This window comes from Mytilus edulis, chromosome 2, assembly GCF_963676685.1.
Source record: "Mytilus edulis chromosome 2, xbMytEdul2.2, whole genome shotgun sequence".
NCBI lineage: Eukaryota > Metazoa > Mollusca > Bivalvia > Mytilida > Mytilidae > Mytilus > Mytilus edulis.
In genome coordinates this window covers 27671208-27693969 of record NC_092345.1, presented here as the reverse complement: position 1 = coordinate 27693969, position 22762 = coordinate 27671208, and the positions used below count along the sequence as shown (strand labels likewise).

General features: G+C 32.9%; 1 protein-coding gene across 1 annotated transcript; it reads right to left on the bottom strand.

The window, feature by feature from the left end:
• Positions 1–5105: 5105 nt before the first annotated feature.
• On the bottom strand, positions 5106–6002 carry LOC139510785 (uncharacterized protein PF3D7_1120000-like). Its single transcript, XM_071297316.1, has one exon. The coding sequence runs from the start codon at positions 6000–6002 to the stop codon at positions 5106–5108; it is 897 nt and encodes a 298-aa protein (XP_071153417.1).
• Between the last annotated feature and the right edge of the window lie 16760 nt (positions 6003–22762).

The following is a 22762-nucleotide window of genomic DNA, read 5'->3' as shown; positions in this document are numbered from 1 at the left end:
TATGCATTTGTCATATATGTAGCTCCATATGGGGTCTGTGACATTTTCCCTCGAAGTCAGCCTCTATTTTCTATTTTTTTTAAATAAAAATTCTCTTAAACTTCAATTCGGGCAAAATTGACATGAAGTCGTTCAAATGGATATACATATTTTGTTTGAAAAAAAAACCAGACAAGTTCAAACACGCGGTTCAATGGAACAAAGCACAAGATATTGATGAGAGACTAGTTATAGTTTATGTGTTTTGAGATGCATTACACATATGTTACATTATTATCTATTTTGTATTCTTTATTTTCCTTTTAATATGGTTTAATAATTTAAAGAAGAGTTTGAAAGCAAGTGTTGTTGAATAATTATTCAATTCTAAATCTTTATGTTTTTTTATATCTGTTTCAATGGGAAGGAAATATGTTTCCATAGGTAGACCAAGGAGGTTATATGACCTCCTTGGGTAGACAAATTTTCCCATCGGAAAAGTTAAATTCCCATGGGAACTTTTTTCGCATGAGGGCTGTAAAGTTCGGATGTAAACTTTAAATTTTCCCGTTGGAACTTCTAATATTCCCCTGGAAATTTTTTAATTTCCCATGGGAAATGTACTTTCAATCGACTTTGGTGACAACAGTGACAACGGTGACATGTTGGGACATATAGGAAAATTTAATGTTTTTAATTTTTTATCACTTTGCCAAAAAAAAAATAAGTAAAAACAACAAAGTCAGATTTGCCAATTCTGGAATGGCAAATTTGTCCAGCACAGTGAATAGCAAATATCGTCATTGATTCTATAATAGTTTTGACTACCTGATATTTCTTGTAAAATACCATTCCAGCAATATCAAGACAAGACAAATAAAAAAAGTCAACAATGAAACAGCAGCTACCTGCTAAGCACATATTGTTCTAGATATCGACTAGCCAAATCACTCCCTCCCCTAAAAAACCCAAATATTTAGAATGGAATTCGAACAGCGGTATACTACTGTTGCCTTTATTTATGTATGGAACATGTTTTCCTTTTGATAGTTCTTCCCTAGAAAAATTGAAATTTGTTGAAAATGCAGGATTTATGTTAAATTATTGCAGTATGCAGGTTTTCTACAAAATATCAATATGGTTTCGCATATGAAGAAACTATCCACTAATGTTCCTATGGGAACTTTAAAATTCCCATTGGAAAAGTACTTTTTCCGATGGGAACTTTAAATCTTCCCATGGGATCTTCTTATATTCCCATGGGAAGAAACTATATTAATGTTCCCATGTTTTGATTATCGATCACTTGGCCAAAAAATATTTTTGTTATCTTGTAAAACAACAATGTCAGATTTGCCAATTTTAGAATGGCAAATTTGTCCCGCACAGTTTTTATATACTAGTCCTGTCTGAAATGTATCATAGTTGGGACTTTATACCCTGCGGGTTTTATTCCCCTTTAGCATGATCAAATCTGTTCCATTTCTGTACTTTTTGTTTCATACACATGAAGTCCTTATTTTCATCATAATTTGTGTGTTATAGAACGATTTTATTGTATTATTCAAGTGTCTGCTCATGAATATATACTGCATTCATTTAATATATTTACAAATGAACTAATGATCCCCCAAAACCAAATGAAACTGATGTGAACACATATACAGGACTTGTTTTAATATTCTGAAGAGAAAAGCAACGGTCAGATATAAAGTTAAAACGAAAAAAAGACAGATAGAAAGAAACCGAAAGGAACAGAAACAACGTGGCACGGTTATAAAATTGTTTTTGATCACTATCCTCTTCCTTCATAGCCTGGATAAAGCTAGAAAACAATTAGAATGAAATTCAAAACAGTGTGGCTGTGGCTATTGATTGACATATTAAATTCATCCATTGACTGGGACAATTTAGGTGAACGTTTGTATGTAACGACCACTGCTCACTATGTACTTTTTAAAGACACTTAAACTATGGGGCCACCAAAGGTTCTCAACACCTTAATAGAGTAATTCGAAAAATTAATCAGAAATAACACGATGTTTTGATTTATATCAATTATATAAATCAAAACATAAAGGTCATTCCTGATTATTTTTTCGAATTATTTTATAATTAAAGGCGTTAAGAAACCTTTGGTAACCCCTAAGTTTAAATGTTTATCGTAGGTACGCCGTGAACAGTGGTCGTTACAGACAAACGTTCACGTAAATTGTCCAAGTCAATGGATGGATTTAATGTGTCAATCAATGGCAACAGCCACATTGTTTTGAATTTCATTCTATAGCGAACACTTGTTTTGAGGTACAATGTATAAGTAAAAACCCCAATTTCACACAAGACGATCACGATTTTTTTTCCTAGCGAGCAGTTACAGAGAACTAGTTTATAATCATATTATTAGTTACATAGTGTGCTAGTGACCTAATACGGTATATATGGGGTCAGTAAATTCCATATGGGGTGAGAGCGAAGCTCGAATCCCCATATGGAATTTACTGTCCCCATATATACCGTATTACGTCACTAGTACACTATGTAACGAATTTATCTTAACGACATTCTTAACATGCTTAACGTATAAAATTTAGACTAGTGACCTATCAAAATGAGCAAGTCTTCAATACAGTTAGCATTAACATGCTTAAGAAACTACTTACTTTGATCCTACAAAAAACAGATGACAACAATGACAACTTGTTAGATTTAAATGTGTTTTTTGAATTTATTTCACTTTATCATCACTTTCTTCGTATGTTGAGACCTTTAAGATTTTTTTCTCAGTACTGTTTTGTTTTTCTAAAGGGACGTAACACCACTACTAACCGTGTATGAAATAAGCCCCGCCTCCTTATTACCCTATATGGAATATAAAGGGACGTAACTCCACTACTAACCGTGTATGAAATAAGCCCCGCCTCCCAACTAACCTAATATTAAATATACACGGTTTTCACGAGGACGTTTTAAACCAATCATATTCCTAGAAATGTATAGGAGGTAAGATAAATGTATATATCTTCTTATATCTTTTACATGCAAAATTGCGGTTTTTATCCAACGCAATCACATTCCTGACTTGGTACAGGCATTTACTCATGTAGAACATGGTGGATTGAACAGAGCTTTTTTCGTCAGATTTTTACTGAGCACAACGTACAATTCCCTAAATGTATCCTGGTTTTATAGACTAGACCTGATATGCATGCATGTGAGAATTTCTTAATTAAGGTTAGACATAAAGTAAAATATAAAACAAAATCGTTGATCTAGTTAATTATACTTACTTATAGTTACTTATAGTTGATTTCCAGTACAGGATCCCTCAAGGTTCCTCTTCACCAGACTCATAATTTAATGTTTTTCTATTACTATTTTGTCCGTGACTTACGGATATTTCTGCTCTGTAGTCATTATAATATATCTCTTCGTCTGACCAATATTTGTCCAGTCGGTTTTTGAAGGAATTTATGGATGGTGACTTTGTTATTTTATCTGGTAGTTTGTTCCAGGTTTTAGCAATTCTAACAGAGAAAGAGTGTTTACGGATATTGGATTAGAATCTTTGATGAACGACTTTATTACTGTTGGTCCTGCTACTATATCTTTGTTGAGAATCATCTGCCTTTCTTAAAAATGAGCTTACTTCTTTGTCGTAGTATCCATTCATTGTTTTGAAGGTTTCAATCATGTCTCCTCTTATTCTCCTATAGGATATTGTTGGTAGGCCTAGTTTTTGAAGTCTCTCTGGGTAGCTCATGTCTTTGAGACCTGGTAATTGTTTTGTAACCCTTCTTTGGACACCTTCTATTTTGTCGATATCTTTCTTTTTGTATGGGGACCAGACTGAGCTGGCATAATCTAGTTGGGTTCTAACCATGGTTTTGTATAATGGCATGAATGTCTCTATTTCCAAGTATTTAAATGTTCTTCTAAGAACTGCATATATGGAGTTTGCTTTGTTCACTTTTTCACTAATGTGATAAGGACTCCAATATCTTTTTCTTCTTTAACTTGCGCTATAGGATGAATTAGTAGGCTATAGATTGGTGGATGGTCAGTGCTATTAGATTTCTTACTTATTTTCATATATTTACATTTTTCCGGGTGAAATTTTAGTAGCCATTTGTCACTCCAGGATTCCATCTTGTTAAGATCTTCTTGTAATATTTGTCTGTCATTTTGGGTTTTAATTATTCTGAAGATCTTGGTATCATCTGCAAATAGGTATGCGTCAGAATCAACTTGGTCTGGGAGATCGTTTATATATAGAACAAATAGTAGTGGTCCTAGTACTGATTAATTTTGGTTTACTTTTAATATTTGTGTAGCAACTGAAGTCAAATTTCATGGAACAGTGATCACTTTTTGCCAGTGGACTTTGGTATTCTAAATTTGAGATCATGTTTTCCTCATTTGTTAAAATCAGGTCTAGGGTATGGGGCGTATTGGTACCTTTCCATCTTGTTAGTCTTGTAACATGTTGAAATAAGAAGTTTTCATGTAGATTTTTAAAAAATCTGTATTCATTACTTTTTGTACTATCACCTGGTGAATTCCAACTATCCCAGTTTATTTCTGGATAATTATAATCTCCCATTATCAAGATATGTGAGAAGCCTTTACTACAAGCTTCAGTGGTAAGTAAATTTAATTGTTTTTTGTGTATTCCTGTGATCTATTTGATGGTGTCCTATATATTAAGCCTAATAATAGCTGGTCTGACTGGTTTAAATTAATCTTAATAAATAAGTTTTCTTGAAATTCTGTATTCATATGGACCTGTGATGCGTCAAGTTGTTTATCTATGTACAATAAAAGACCTCTGCCTTTGTCGACGTCTAGGTTTTTACCAAACATGTTGTAATCAGATACATCGGCTAAAGAATATTCTGAGATTCCTGGTTTATATCGATTATTTTTAGGTTTGACCTCTGTGATACCAATTATTTTTGGTTTGTCGTCTCTTGTTCTTACTATTAATTCAGGCAGCTTGTTAAATAACTGGTCCGCATTTGTGTATATACAGCTTAATTTGGGTAAAACTGTAAAATTATCTGTTTTTACATTTTTAAAAACCTTTTTACCATTAAAATTATTTACATTCTCTTTTCCTCTTTTTCCTTTTAGGAGTCTAGCTTCCTTAATTTGACAACCTTCCTTGCCCAAGGTGGGACCCTTACTCTGAAATGGTAGTCCCCCGAAACCTCGTCCTCGGTTTGTCTTCTCGCTTGATCCCACAATCTTTTCTCCTGCTCTCTTTCTGCTTGGGTTAGGTCGTTACTAACTCCCACTTTTTCGTATTTTGGGTTTGTTTTTATGTAATGGATATTTCTGAATAGGGTGATCTTAGGTTCTGCACTTGGTAATTTTACTAGGATTGGTCTATTTAGCTTTTCTTTGTTAAATTTCCCGAGTATTTTAATTGTTTTCAAGTTTTCCTTATCCAGTTGTATTTTGCAGTCTTTAAAGAGCTCATTCAGTCTTTCTTTGTCAGCGTTTTCTCTTACTTCTTTGCTCTCTTCGTCTATTTCAGGGATCCCAAAGACTCCCAGGTTATTTTCTCTGGACTTTCTCTCATTAATTTCTTCAAGGACATTTGTTATAGTCTCCTTCCTTGTTATAGGGGTCGCTGCTCTACCTACCTCAATGTTTGTGGAATCACTATCTCTTTTATTCTCTGGCTTATGTATCTTGCTTATTTCTTCTGTTATTATGGCTTTTACTTTTTCTTCATTACAACCTTCTTCTGTGCTCGGTGTCTTTATTTTGTCCACTTCCTCTGTTACCATCTTTTTTACCATATCTTCATTGCAGTTCTTTATTTCCTCACTAACAATCTGCTTGACTTTATCCTCGTCACATTTATTTTCAACTGTTTTTTCAAGTGATGTAATTCTTTCCTCATAACTCTCCATTATCTGTTTGAACCTTTTTTCTATCTCAATATCGGTAACTGCATGTTGTTCCTTGACTTTCCTGCATTTTCCACAAAACCACATTGCATCTGATTTACATAACATGCTGTATTCCGCTTTTGTTTTCTTTAGACAGGTTATGAAAAAATGTTCCTTACACCTTTGGCATTCCATAAGTTGAGCCTCTGGCTCTTTGAAGATTTTGGTACATTTAGTGCATGTCCATGCTTCCTCCTCGTCTTGACTTGTTTTTTTGTGACGATTTGGGACCTGTTGTACTGCTTTTTCTAGTTGTTGCCATACTTTTTATTTAATTAAAATAGGGCTTCTCTATTATTTATTTTTTTACCTGGCTGAGAAATTGTATAAGGCTTCCTTACACCAATTTCTTTTGAAGTACTTTATTTTGTACTATTTTAAAGAACAGGGGTTCCCTATCCTTGATTGTTGTATTTCAGACGAAGCTAGTCTATCCTAATGGTATTGTGGTTTAAAGGACAAGGCTACCCTATCCTTGACTAAATTCGATTGTCAAATGAAGCTAGACTATCCTAATTTTGACAGGGCTTCCCTATCACGTGTTTAATTTCTTTCGGGACAAGGCTTCCTCATCCGTTTGACATAGACTGCACTCTCAAATGATAGAAATAGGGCTTCCCTGTTTCTTCAATAATTATCTCCCTTTACTTTTAGGACAAGGATTCCTTATCCTCCTAGAGTTATTAGCACTGACCTCTTTATTTTGTTCTCCTTGTTGTATACTCAGAAAACAAGGCTTCCTTGTTTTTTGTTCCCTTTTTAAATAAAACTAGGCTTACCTCTAGTTAATAGGGCTTCCCTATTACTTTAATGCTATTAATTTTTTTTTAGTATTATTATTTCTCTGTTAGAATATGCTTATACGTTTTAAATCTGGAGACAAGGCTTCCTTGTCTACGGAACTGTTTTACCTATCTATAGAGACAATATTTCACTTCGTTATCTACAGAACAGGGCTTCCTTATTCTTTATTGCCTCCCCTATATTTGCTATACCTAGACAAGGCTTCCCTATCTGGTTTTATTAATAATTATATATATATATATATATATATATATACAACTCGTCTAAACATCAACCCAACAATGTTAGATCTGTAAATTTGCTTATATATTTGCTTATATATATATATAAGTACGTCTGAGTCAGTGACAACCCTACAACAGATGTATCCATCGGATCGCCATCAATGATGGTGATACATGGCTGTGTACATAATGTATATACAACTCGTCTAAACATCAACCCAACAATGTTAGATCTGTAAATTTACTTTCGCAAATTTTTGGTCTTCCCTCGCCGGGATTCGAACCCATGCTACTGTATCCTCGCCGGGATTCGAACCCATGCTACTGTGATACAATAGCATGGGTTCGAATCCCGGCGAGGGAAGAATCAAAAATTTGCGAAACAGTAGCATGGGTTCGAATCCCGGCGAGGGAAGAACCAAAAATTTGCGAAACAGTAGCATGGGTTCGAATCCCGGCGAGGGAAGAACCAAAAATTTGCGAAAGCAAATTTACAGATCTAACATTGTTGGGTTGATGTTTAGACGAGTATATATAACAGTTACCTTTTACCTTATGCAACTGAATATTATTTGTTCTTGTAAGAATCTGGGTGCTCTATACTTCTTATTGAGTAATTTTAATTGCCTATTGTAGTAGTCTACTTGGTAACACAGTTCTTTATCCAGGCTACTTGCTTGCGTTACTGGTCTATATCCTTTTGTCTTGTCAATTACTTATGCCGGATAGTGCCTCTTTTTTCTATCCTTTTTTGTTACAATTCTGGTACCACTATACTTTTTCACTACTAGGGAGTAGTTTGTTGGTTTTGTTTGATTGTTGTTTTGATCTAATTTGTCTTTGTTTTCTTCACTTCTCTATCTCTGATTGTTTTATTAAATGTTGATATCGAGTAGTATGGGCGGGCAATCAAGAAAGATTATAGTGACATATTTGAATTTTGCCAATATTTTGTCTCTTAAATCTCAGAATCCTGTTAGTTATTGACTCTATATTTTGATATGGGTAGTTTCTTAGGTATATTTACTTTCCCTTTGTGGTAGTTTCACAAGTTCCGAACCAGATTAAGATGATTGCATCTTTAAGTTTCAACTCTTCTAATTTTGCAAAAAGGTTTTTTAGATGTTCGTCAGTGGTAGCTGTAGCTCCATTTTTTGCCACTATGTGGAACTTGTCACTGACGCTTTCTGGAACCACTTTATCTACACTGAACCCCTTGCTATCCGTGAATAGCACGGTATCTCGTGAAAGGCCCTGCCTTTTAAATAGGTTATAAACCCTTTTGTATTCTTTTATAATCTTATTAACTGACAGGAATTACTATTAATTACGCAATGTCAATTACGGATATATATATATATATATATATTCAAAATTTCAATTTCAGAAAAATCCAATATGGCGGCAACGAGCCTAGTGTCAATGCACAGTTTCAAAGGAGATTTTTCACTATTCTTCACTGATTAATCCATATTTACATTTATATACAGTTATTTATGACTTATATACTGAAAATGTTTGACTTATTTGACAACTGACTAACAAAAACACACAGAAAACTTATCTTTTCTTGACTTTTTGCAGGAGCAGAAAAATCTTGACGATGCCGACCGGAAGTCACGTGATTATAACACATCACTTACACGTTTTCTTATTTATGATACTGGAAAAGGTAAGAAAAAGGAGATATGTTTTGACTGCCATGCAATAAGACAACTATCCACAAAACCAAATGAAGTAGAAGTACACGCAATCAACTACGCTACGGCCTTCTACAATGAGCAAAACAAATACCGTTTAGTCAGTTATTTAAGTCTGTTGTAATCGAGTCCTTGTTTTTTTCTAGATAGAATCCAACATATACCGTTGGAATATGAACGTCCAGCTGCAAATATGTCATGCATGCCTAAGACGAGAATGAATCAACCAAAGACGTACAGAAGTGCCGTATATTCTGTAATAGAGGTCGGTTATGACGATTGTAGTAAAAATTTGAACAGGAACTAGAAAAATGAGGGAATATGACAGTTCGTTTCATGTGTTTGAGCTTTTGATTTTGCCATTTGATTAGGGACTTTCCGTTTTGAATTTTCCTCGGAGTTCAGTATTTTTGTGGTTTTACGTTTTGGATAGAAACAAATTATATGTAATTTTTTTATTATTTCTGATGGAAATACAGTTTTGAATGTTAAAATGAAAGATTCAAGAATTTATGAACCAAATACGATTTAGATCTATTTTGATAAGATTAAAATATATGTAAGTAAGATTTTTGCGTAATTTATGTGCGTCAGGGTAACACATTTCAAATTATTTTGTTTCCTTTTTTTCTGATTACCTTGATATCTGAAAAGGGGACTTTTTACAATGCATTCCAATGGATCTTCCCGACTAGTTTCTTTATTATTATGAGGCTGACTTCATACAGGAACTTCTTAGGAAGAAAGATAAAAAGTTAGCAATATCCTTTAACTCTATTTTCCGCTATATAGATGATGTTCTTTCACTTAATAATTAAAAATTTGGTGACCATGTTGAACGCATCTATCCCATCGAACTAGAGATAAAGGATACAACAGATACAGTTAAGTCGGCCTCATATCTTGACTTACATCTAGAAATTGACAATTTAAAATGAGGGTTGGTTGAAAACAAAACTTTACGACAAAAGAGATGATTTCAGCTTTCTAATTGTAAACTTTCCACTTCTAAGTAGCAATATTCCAGCAGCCCCTGCATACGGGGTATATATCTCCCAATTGATACGATATTCCCGTGCTTTCATTTCCTATCACGATTTTCTTGATAGAGGGTTGCTGCTCACAAGGAAGCTATTAAACCAAGAGTTCCAAATGGTGAAGTTGAAATCATCCCTTCGTAAATTTTACGGACGCCATCACGAGTTGGTTGACCATCATGGAAAAACCGTTTCACAAATGATATCGGATATGTTCCTTACGTCGTAACTACAAGCCCCTTCCCTTTCATGAATAGGACCTACCGAATTAGACTATTTACCGAATTTGTTATAACATTAGCAACACGACGGGTGCCACATGTGGAGCAAGTTCTGCTTACCCTTCCGGAGCACCTGAGATCACCCCTAGTTTTTGGTGGAGTTCGTGTTGCGTATTCTCTAGTTTTCTATGTTGTGTCGTGTGTACTATTGTTTGTCTTTTTCATTTTTAGCCATGGTGTTGTCAGTTTATTTTCGATTTATGAGTTTGACTGTCCCTTTGGTATCTTTCGTCCCTCTTTTTGACTTACTGGTGGGTTTTTTTTTCATAACCTTTGAAAACCAATTTTACGAGGCATTTATCAGTACACCATGGAAAATTGACAAATATATATGTATGTGCCTGTCCCAAGTCAGGAGCCTGTAATTCAATGGTTGTCGTTTGTTTATGTGATACTTATTTGTTTTTCGTTCATTTTTTTTATATAAATAAGGCCGTTAGTTTTCTCGTTTGAATTGTTTTACATTGTCATTTCGGGGCCTTTTATAGCTGACTATGCGGTATGAGGTTTGGTCATTGTTGAAGGCCGTACGGTGACCTATAGTTGTTAATGTCTATGTCATTTATGGTCTCTTGTGGAGCGTTTTCTCATTAGCAATCATACCACATCTTCTTTTTTTATAAGGACAGCTGTACTTTTAAAAATCATATATATATCAATATGCACTTTTGTACGTAAGCATCGATATATCCTTGAATGTATCGATTGCTAACAGAAAGAATAATGATGATGAACTTGCTGCTGTGTAGAATCGTTTTACTTTAGATTCCTATAGTGAAAACCTATACAAAGGTAACGACCAGAGAAAATCAAAACATTGTTGTTTGCTCGGCTTCAAAGTGATTTTCTTAGATCGGAAATATTCAAACTGAGTGTGATTTCGAAAAAAAAATCGGGTCAAAAAAGAAAAATTGCATTTTATGTAAGATCGAATATCATATGTATAGGAAAACAATGGATTGGGATTATAGAATATACATATATACTGATTCCAAAATAAGTTTAATAATTGAAAAAAAAAAAAAATATTAAGTTTAAAAAATACTGAATAAGAATTCATGCTATATATAAAAAAAGAAGAAGATGTGGTATGATTGCCAATGAGACAACTGTCCACGGGCGTATTGCATTTCAGCTAATTTTTCAAAGTCCCAATGCTACGTTTCCGCAAATTTAAAGTATACGTTTCCGCAATTTGTATTTATTACTTTTCCGGAAATTTACCTAGTAAATTATAAATATTTGAATATATATTGACTTGAAAAATGTTGCTATGTCCTTATACAGAGATAGGCGAAAGCAGTTTCCAAAATTACATAAATGTAGATTAGAAATTCACGAGACATTAATATTTGAATATATATTTTTTCCGGAAAAGTAAGATATTTATTGCGGAAACGTAAACTTTTTTTTGCGGAAACGTCATCTTTTTTTTCCGGAAAAGTAATGCCAATTTGCGGAAACGTAAAATGCCGATGTCCACAAGAGACCAAAATGACACAGACATTAAAACAACTATAGATCACCGTACGTATACGTATAGTTTGGGTAAAAAAAAAGGCAACAGTAGTATACCGCTGTTCAAAACTCATAAATCCATTGACAATAAACAAAATCGGGGTAACAAACTAAAACCGAGGGAAACGCATTAAATATAAGAGGAGAACAACGACATAACACTAAAATGTAACACACATAGACAAAATCCCAAAATGTATCTTTTTAATAATTATTGATAAAGTTTTTATTTTATTTCCTTTTTATATCAAAAGTAACCCAAACATAAGACCAACAAATTACAGGAAAGTAAAAGAAAGTTTCTACTTTAAAAAAAGGTATTTTCTGCAAAGATGTAACCAGAAATTACTAAACAAATGTTGCCGAAAGGTTCAACGCATGATTATATACAGTTACTTCTATGGATAGTCACTTACATTTGCTATGAACAGGGGCCGGTTTCACGAAGCTATCCTAAGACATGTCATAAGACATATCTTAGGACATGTCTTATGATCCTCTTATAACTATCCTAGGATATATCTCAGACCTCGTCTCGAAGCTGTCTTTGGATCATCTTAGCTAAGACATCCTAAACCTGTCGCAAGCTCTTTAAATTTTCAAATATAAATATGATCTACGGAAAAAAATCATGTAAATGTAGTATGTCTTACCATAAATTATTCTAAACGTATTGATTAATATAATGACATAATTTGCAAAATAAATATAAATAAATAAAAGTAATTTATATATAAATTATCTTTAAACAATACATCAATATAAATATGAAATTTTCAATGCAAAATTAAGAAAAAAGAATATAAAATTATGACATTGTTTTGGTACAAGTGAGTTGAATTCAATTTCGACTTTATTGGTTATAAAAGGTTTAAGAGATAAAATCGTGCAATTTTTATATCAATACATCGAACTTTCATTGTTGACAAATCCTGATAATCCGTCAATGTATATATGTTTTAATCAGGAACAGGAGAATAGATAATTAGATATAAATAATAAGATATTTTTTTTCAACATTAATATAAAAAATGAGTGTAATTCATATAAATAAACGTATAACTATCCCAAGACCATCATAAGACACCTCTCGCGTTGTCCTAACTTTATGACCAACTTTAAGAGTTGTCCTAATTTAGGACCGCTTTGTGAAACCCACTTAGGACTAAGATATGTCGTAAGACCATCCTAAGACATGTCTTAGTCCTAAGACAGCTTCGTGAAACTGGGCCCAGATTAACAATTGGACTGTCTGGTGAATGAATATCAATTTTTGAAGTTGAGAAAAATAAATTATCTTAATAGTACTAGATACAACAGGAACATACACATTAGTATCGGTAGACTTCAAAGCTATAACATGTGCAGTACTCATTTTTTAAGTTGCTACATGTAATTGTTTTTTTCTTGTATTTATTTTCATAAATCACAAACGAATTTCAGTCATAATACCATTGAAGTTTCCATAAAAAGGGGGCGGCATTGACTGTCCAAGAGGGGTATATCTCGAGTCACGCTTCAGTGATTCCTTAAAAAATCAACCAAATGTTTTCCTCAAAACGGGACGGGGCCCCCTGGAACATACTCTAAATCCGCCTCTGTATGGATAAAATAAAAAGTGAAATCTCGAGTTAAATTAAAAATTTCAAGAGTTTGAAAGTTAAAAATTTCGAGTTAAATCCAAAATTACAAGATATCGAAAGATTTTTTTCTTTATATTTAATATGATCCCAACACGGAGAACACGGAATAAAACCAAGAAAAAAACAATGATAATGCATTATTTTTTTTTTTCATTTTGTTTGTACTTAAAAAAAATATATAACTTTCCGAATTTTTCGATCGATCAAAATCTTCATAAAAATTTTGAAGTTGTTGGACTGTGAAATGTTTAAAGTAAGCACAAAGTTAAAAGCTGTCAAATATAAACTAATGTTGATGAAAGAGATAGAAACGATTTTTACATAAAAAATAAATTTGACAACATGTTACAACCCTAACATTAAATATTCAAAAAAACTCAAGAAGTCGTACCTGAAGCTAAGGAGAAACGTGAACTTCAACGGCGATATTTATATAATTAACAAGTTTCATAAATAGCGTATTTATGTACTTTTTAATTTAAAATATTTTTAGTAACAACCAAACATTGCAATAATGTAGAAACCCGTATGCTTAAAGCACAGAGTATTCATTTTTTTCTGCATTTCTTTTTCTTTTTCTTTTTGGACAAACATTTTTTTCTCCACTTTATAAATTAAAAAAATGAACTTTTTGTTTCAACAAAATATAGATACTTAAAATTGAATAAATCTGTTTCAAAATTTTCAATGGAACAAGATCGTGTCTTTCGAAACCGAACCAAATGACTTTTTGTTTTCTCAAGTAATTAATTCATAATCAACCAATTTATTCAAATGAAAATAAGAATGTCCCTTCCTATTACAGAAGAACGATTGGTGCCTTTACCATTTTTAATTCTTATTCTTTTATTGAAAATTTTCGATATTTTTTGTTATCTCTGAATGGTTAAAATTAACAAAGAAATTGAATCTTCTAAAATTCAAAATGAATACTGCAGTTATAACAAATCTCCTCGTCATGTTGCATTTTAATGCACGCTTATTTTATTACTCATATGATTCGATATTTGCGTATAATTGTAAAAAAAAAATGATATTTCAGTTAACTATGTCTATTAATTCCTGATATTTTCAAATCCGTGTATTTTTTTCTATAAGTTCCTTCAATGTCCTTCTTTCTAGATTTTCTTATTATTTCTATATATCCCAATTTTCTAAATAGTGTCTTTCTATCATTCGACTGCATAATTTAGAAATAAGCAAAACAAACAAACAAAACAGCTAACCTCAAAAAACAGTTAATTAAAATTGAATAAATTCGTAGTTATCAGCAAACAGTACTCAAGTCATGAAAAAATATGTTTTTTTCTAGTTAAAGATTCTAAATGAAAACTTCCTGTATGATGATAGTCCCTGCAGTCTTTTATAAAAATGTGGACAATAAGTTGATTCTAGAATTTCTTTATAGGTTTTCAAAAAACAAATATGTTGACATATTTACAATAATAAGAAATCGTATTTATGATATGCATGTGAACCCTGCAGACATGTACACGGTACTTTTCTAATGAGTACAATGAATGTACTGCTTGTAAATGCGAGGACACAACTTGTTATTCAGCATTGCCGTGAGGGTGGACTAAATCTATGTTTTGATTGAAAATACGATTTTTTTTTTTATTTCGTCAATTTCGATGTTTAAGCAAGTTGGTTTCGTATTTGGACTAGTTGCCTGTCTTTTCCATGAGACAGTGAAATGAAACCAGCTCATTTTGTCATGATAAAGTCATTCAAATGTAGCCATTAATTTTCAAAACTTATTTAAAAAATAGAAAAATTAAGTATATGACTATGTTGCCAATAACTATTATACTATGTAAATGATTTTTTATTGTGTTAAGCCATTCCAATTACTATTTAAAGTGTGTCTTTCTATGTTGTGATGTTACACTATTGTTTCAGATAAGGGATAAGGTTTGATATCATTAAAATGTTTAATCGCGCTGAAATTGTATGCACCTGTCCCGTTTGAATAGTTTTACACTAGTAATTTGTGGGACCCTGTAAGGCTGTATAGCTTGCTGTTCGATGTGAGTCAAGAATTACTGTTGAAGACCGTATCTTGACCTTTAATGGTTTACTTTTATAAATTGTGACTTGGATGGAGAGTTGTCTCATTAGCTCATATCACATCTAGCGATATCTAAGTAATAGGATATCATCATTATATAGATATAACTTCCGGTTGGCTATGTGGATTTAAAGTACAACATTGGTGTGCACACCTATTTAAAAAGTTATATTTATTTTCTTCTATATAACACAATGCATTCAAACATAAATATCGTGTATGAAATACGAAATTTGTTTCCCAAATGTATGCTGTCGATAATCTAGAACTTTTGAGCATATCGCACTGCTGTAATAAAGAGCCGAAAATATTACCATACGACTCATGCTTTATAATTCTTCTAATTTAATTTGTCAAATAGTTTTGAAGGATCTGCTTACTCAACCGGGACACTTGCGATCACCCTGGTTGTTTTGTGCTTTTTTTGTTGCTCAGTCTTTAGTTTTCTATGTTGTTGTTTCTGTATTGTTGGGTGTTTTTTGTTGTTTGTCGGTTGGTCATTTTTTATTACCATGGCATTGTCAGTTTGTTGTCGACTTCTGAGTTTAAATATCCTTTGTAGTGTTGTCATTTAGCTATATATTTTTACATTGCCATATAATCTGACTCAGCGTTTGGCTAAACTAGACCCCTGCTGTTGGTTCGCTCTACAAACGTGTGGAAAAGTATCAATCAGTGGGTGGCCAGTTTAGAGTTTGATGTTATGGTCCACCTGCTAGATGATGTTCTATAGCACAATCATAGGAATACTCTTTATCGAAACTCAACACAACCAAAGTCATAAGGATTGATTCTGTTTAGATCGTTATACTATATATAAAAAAAGAAGATATGGGATGATTGCCAATGAGACAACTATCCACAAAAGACCAAAATGACACAGACATTAACAACTATAGGTCACCGTACGGCCTTCAACAATGAGCAAAGCCTATACCGCATAGTCAGCTATAAAAGGCCCCGATAAGACAATGTAAAACAATTCAAACGAGAAAACTAACGGCCTTATTTATGTAACTACTTTGTTATAGTCTGTTCGTTTTTATTTACGGAATCTATTGAGTAGGTTTGACATCAGAGGCGGCGGATTTATAGGTGGACAGGGTGCCCGGTACTTTTTAATGTTGAAAATGTTTTAGATTATATAGGGAATCACAAAAGCATAACTGGAGAGGGTCCCCTCTCAGGCAGTCAATGACCCCCCTTCCTTATGAAATTTTCTGGATTGGCCACTGTTTTCGGCTCATGTATGTTGATGAAGTAACTGACATTAATATACTAATCGGTATTGACGATGCGTGAATTCTTTCTGAATTGTACCGGTTGATTGGAATTTTCTGGGGTTACCGGAATGGATAAGCCATGAATGAAAATATGCAGTGTCATGCAACATTTTTTGGGCTTGAGTATAACTTATTCATTGGAAAATTTATGTGACAAAAGATTATTTTCCTCTTTTTGCACAAGTATCTTCTTATGAAAATTATTGATGTTGTAATGTTTTGGGACCCATAATTGGAACTAAAATATCTTCTTCTTTATTCTTCTTCTATATTACTTTGTATTCAAAATCATAAGTAACGTTCCTTAGCTCAGTTAGGTTCAGCCCTCTATTAACTTTTATCAAACAAATTCAAAATGCCTTTTGCATTTAGCATTACTGCTGGAGCCAACTCATTTTCGAAAAATTAACACTGAAGCATACAATTAGTTCCGATGTTTGGTGGTTCTTGATTGTACATGTAGCGAAGTAAATCAAATTTACGGTGCTAGCACGGCCGCATCAAACGTATTTATATTAGAAAGTAGAAAATCGTACTATATTGGTACATGCACAAAGTATGACTCATGATAGTAATATTGAGTAGGGGGTTTCATAAATGATTACCATAAAAGCATGTGTGCTCATCAATTGTTGATGTCCCGGTTATACATAAAGTATTTGATACTTTATGAAAACTATACATCTATTTATATTTCTTTTTCTGCTTTGCCATGATTGAAATATTTTTAACTGTTGCTCCAAATCTCGAAACAAATCGTTTGTCAATTTATCTTAGTCGTTTTTTAAATCTAAATATTTCCAAATACAACCACACTGTCAAAATAAGTGTTTAATGATTAACATGTTTATAGGTTTATATAATAACGGATTTGTTCATATATCTACACTGTCATGTTAAAACAGAAACATGGGACTGATAATTGTTTAAATATACGTATTAACGCGGTTATGCCGTTAATATACGTACATGTATAGAAGACCGTTATTTTTTGTTTTATTTATACTCATTCCAGAATGAATAGCGAAAGAGTGCATATGTTGCACTCCCATGTGCGTACGAATCCTGTTTGTTACTATTCAGGAAAAATGTATCTTATATATAGTATCAAATATAACAAAGGAAAAATCAAGGAAGAACAAATAGCGTTACCAAGTAAACACAAGACTATAAACTGAGAATTAAGATGATGTGTTTGATGTGAGGGCTAACCCCATCTTAGAGTTGTTGTAACGATTCTTTAGCATATAGAGAGCGAGGTACTCCACCAAGAAATGTTGCCAAAACAGAAGTATAGTTCGTGTCGATAACTAAAGCTATTAAAACTTTGAAATGAACGAGTAAAATGAGTAATAATCAATTTCTGATCATTTCATTATAAGTTTATAACTGTTTTAATGTATATACAAACTTCCCAGTTTAGGGGAGGGTTGGGATCCCGCTAACATGTTTAACCCCGCCACATTATGTATGTATGTGCCTGTCCCAAGTTAGGAGTCTGTAATTCAGTGGTTGTCGTATGTTTATGTGTTACATATTTGTTTTTCGTTCTTTTTTTAAAATAAATAAGGCCGTTAGTTTTCTCGTTTGAATTGTTTTACATTGTCATTTCGGGGCCTTTTATAGCTGACTTTGCTGTATTGGCTTTGTTCATTGTTGAAGGCCGTACGGTGACCTATAGTTGTAAATTTCTGTGTCTTTTTGGTCTCTTGTGGAGAGTTGTCTCTTTGGCAATCATACCACACCTTCTTGTTTATATTTACAAAATAAACTATAGCACTGTAAAATAAGCAACTTGAAAGTGTACGCAGAAATGCTTTGCAATAGTCCAATTTAAGATTAATTTGCGTCTAACAGTACATGTAAGCTTAATCAGGAAATACAAGTTGTGGTTTAGATATTAATGTACTGATATAACCATCCTGAAGCCAGACTATTTTTTTTTTATTAAATTCTGTCCTGTCACGATATAAAACATATTGTCGTACGATTTAACGGGTCGTTGTTTTTTTTTTAAAGTCGTTCGTAGTTAGAACATGGATTTGTATAGTTACTATACAAATACTTGTTTAGAATATAAGCCTCTAAATGTTCTTAATATCATTAATAAATAAAATTCGGTAATGATCATACTATCATTGCACATAAGTTTTTGAAATGAAATATTTGTACCAATTAAAAATTTAAAAAAACTTTATTAAAATTTAACCCTAACTTAATAAAACTAGCCTAGTATACACAACAAAATTATTGCTGCATTTTCTAGCTGTAAATTTGTCTTACCAGAAAAAATATATCTATATCTTTAAATGTGAATTCTCAAAAGGATTAGCGGTGGTGTATATGAATATTATATGGTCATTGGGATTTCATCCGATCCGTCGGTAAAACCTTGACCAAACGGGGTGTACGTGTTTTGTGTACGAGATGTATAAATACGCAGCCACGTCCTGTTTGAATGGGGACTTTAAATCCAATGTCTCGTGTAACAACAAGTTTTATAGGGTGGCATGTTTTTTCTGCAACTGACATGCACATTTTTGGGGCCATTTATAGCTTGTTTTTCGGTGAGAGCCAATGCTCCGTGTTGAAGACCGTACTTTGGCCGATAATGGTTTACTTTTACAAATTGTGACTTGGATGAGAGAGTTGGCTCATTGGTACTCATACCATATTTTCTTATATCTGTTATGTAAAAAAACATACAACAAAAACAAAACAAAAAGATGATAGAAGCCAACGATAACCATGTACTGAGAAGTCTGAGAACCAAAAAAAAAACAACGTTCATATACTAGTAGTCCAAACTAAAGTTTCCATTTGCTTTGGGTTTTCAACATTCTTTTAAATATGCTGTTAATGTATCATTCGTGTACTGATTTTATTTGCCATGGTCTTGTACAATTTTCATGGAGGATAGTAGAGGTAAAGAACTTTTTTCTGAATATTCATTTCCCATCATGAAAGGCTATTTAAAAAAGTCTTTCAGCCTTTGAAAAATTTACCAGATCACAGATTCGTATGACTGAATGTATTTAAAGCACCTGGAAAAAGTTCAAAACTGGAACTTTTGATCAAATTTTGCACACTTTATTTATCTATCTAAAAAAAACGTTTAAGAAGACATTCTTTGTATCTGAAAGATATATAGATATAGGAAGATGTGGTGTGAGTGCCAATGAGACAACTCTCCATACAAATAACAATTTAAAAAGTAAACCATTATAGGTTAAAGTACGGCCTTCAACACGGAGCCTTAGCTCACACCGAACAACAAGCTATAAAGGGCCCCAAAATTACTAGTGTAAAACCATTCAAACGGGAAAACCAACGGTCTAATCTATATAAACAAAACGAGAAACGAGAAACACGTATATATTACATAAACAAACGACAACTACTGTACATCAGATTCCTGACTTAGGACAGGTGCAAACATTTGCAGCGGGATTAAACGTTTTAATGGATCCAAACCTTCTCCCTTTTTCTGAAACAATAGCATAACATCACAACAAAGAAAAACATACGATAAAATATCAATTGGCAGACTTAACTCAATCAAAAAACGTATGATTAAACAATGAACGAATAAATTTGATCTGCGATATCTGAATACAAATGCACAGTTAATTAAATATTAGAGACAAACATTCATGACCAAAAAGCTAACAAACAAATTCAAAAACAGGACATGACTGAGAAATATTTAACCAATCAATGTTCACTTTAGAAAAAAAACGTTTTTTTTATAATCTTGAAGTTTATACAAATGTTGTAAGAATAAGTGAAAAATTGAAGATATTACAAATAATCAAAGCTGGTGTACAGACAAGATCCATATAAATATAAATAACAAAAAAGCATTATAAACAGTATCAACAGGTCGAATAAACAAGAAAATACGATTTGAGAGTACTAGCAGTTACTGACAGCTAGTTAAAAGCCAAAACCAATTAATAATTAAAAAAATCATGCATCAGAGACTAAAATCGACTAAAACACATCACAGGGATTTAGTATTTTAACGTCATTAATAGTCAAAGAAGACATGACTTGTGCAATGCCAAAAATAAATGTATCGACAGGTAGTAGTATAGTGAAGAGCGACTTCTATAGAAATAAAAGTTAACGTGTCTGTGTCTCTATACATCTCGCCTCAAAAGATAATGAAATTTAGTTATGTTTTAATTTGCTAATGAGAATATCAATATTAGTGCCAATGTGAACTATATTCAGAGATCTTATTACAATATTGGTACGATAACCCTTACTTATAAGTTTGTTTAAAGGTTCGGTGAGTTTACAAGTATATAAAATAAAGATTTCAGATTTAAACTTATTATTTCGATTAGAGATATCATTCGACGCAAACTAAATTAGCTATATCATATCTAAACTGCCATCAACAGCAATATATAGAGTTAATAAAAGAAAAGCAAAGATACCAAAGACATAGATTGAAAACAAACTGATAATGTCATGGCAAAAAACGAAAAAACACAAAAAGACATACAACGGTTCACAAACTGACAAAACAAAGAAAACTCAAGACTGAGCAAGACAAAACCAACTCAAACCCAGGGTCCCGGATGTTATCATATGCTCTGTAATGTTGAGCAGCTCCAGCACCACAAATGGCACTCGTTGTGTTACTTTTGATAGTTCTTACGCGGTGATCAGTCTTATGCGTTGCTTAAATCTTATTCAGGGACTCTGAAGACAAATGTAGTGCATTTGAAATATTGTTATATTGATTGCTAATGATCGAGGTATGTCGTTCAGACTCCTTTAATAAAAAAAAAATCAAGAAGGCTTTACCACTTTCTGTTTTTTGAATTTACCTTGTGGATGAAACAGAAGAGAAATCGAGCATTTATACTTCTTTGATAATTCGTTTGTTTTCCTCAGTTACTACACGGTTTCTTTAGTTTAAATGTTCCTCTGGTATCTTTCGTCCCTCTGGTATCTTTCGTCCCTTTTTTATTATATTATTTAAAAGTTCCATAAACAGAAGTGCTACTGTATTGGTCCGTTTTCGAGCTTTCAATTATGAGTTTATGTGTTAAACTTTTGCATTGAATACTCATGAATTGAATGGTGGTAGTTTCGAGAAAACCAAACATAATATAGAAGTGATCCCCATGCTTACTTAGGGGCCTGGGCTTAGTGAGGAGAATCCGGGAATCATGCATTGGGCCTTGCTTTGTTTTAATATCCTGTCTTCTTTGTGTTTGTATTTAAAATACGGAATAAATAATGGAACGATCTGTGATTTAAAGTTTTTTTTAAATTGTAGGTTAAGCTTTGGTCGGGAGAAAAAAACTGAATGCATCCTGGTTTAAAGAGCATCCATGGCTAAAATATTCAATATCTACGTTCACACTTAATTGCGGAAATTGTACTGGCCTCGCGGATAAAGGTGCCAAAGACAAACTGTTCATTAATCCGGTTACTGGATGGGTTAAAGTTTCAAGAGTTTGGTACTCGTCACGAAAAATAAGGATCGTGTCATGCATTGTCAGAAGTTGCGGCCGAACATTTTAAGAGTGGGAAATCGGGAAAAAAGAATCGGTCATAAGTACGTTTTCTTCGTCGAGAAAGAGCAAGTTCTAAGAAACCGTCATATCCTTGATAAAATTATTCGAGCATTAATTTACTACTGTGTGGTAAACAGAACATTGCTATTAGGGATCATACCGAAGAAAGAAGTAATTTCATGATAATCCTACTTGAACTCGCGGAAGATGATTCAGTGTTAAAAAAAACATATTCAGAGTACTACTACAAGGTACAAATACATTGTATTATACTTTGCCCGACGGTCAGAATGATTTTTTGATAATGTGCGGGAAACTGATTTTTGATAAAAAAAATAGTCGAAGATTGTAATGAACTTGTTTCTTTTCTGTGCTTGGCGATAAATGTATGGATAAGTCAACTAAGGAACACATGTCTATTTGTTTAAGATTTATAGATCCAGGGACCAAAGATGTTGGGAATATTTTCTTTTTTTTTGTGGAACCTGCATGATAACACAAAAGGCGAAACAATCACTAGATGCTTATTAGGCACATTACAGCAACATACATACATTGCAAGGTCCACCAACTTAAACTGGCTCTCATACATTCTTCAAAAGAACCGTGTGCTCGCAATTTGATGGGAACTGTTCAGGATATTGTATTTGCGTTTGACTATTCAGCAAATAGACTCAATGCATGCCTTCGCAACTGAACTTTGTATTTGTGATGAATACGTCAAGGAA

Excerpts from the sequence above, each read along its gene's own strand:
- LOC139510785 (XM_071297316.1), bottom strand. The coding sequence starts at position 6,002 with ATGTTATGTAAATCAGATGCAATGTGGTTTTGTGGAAAATGCAGGAAA.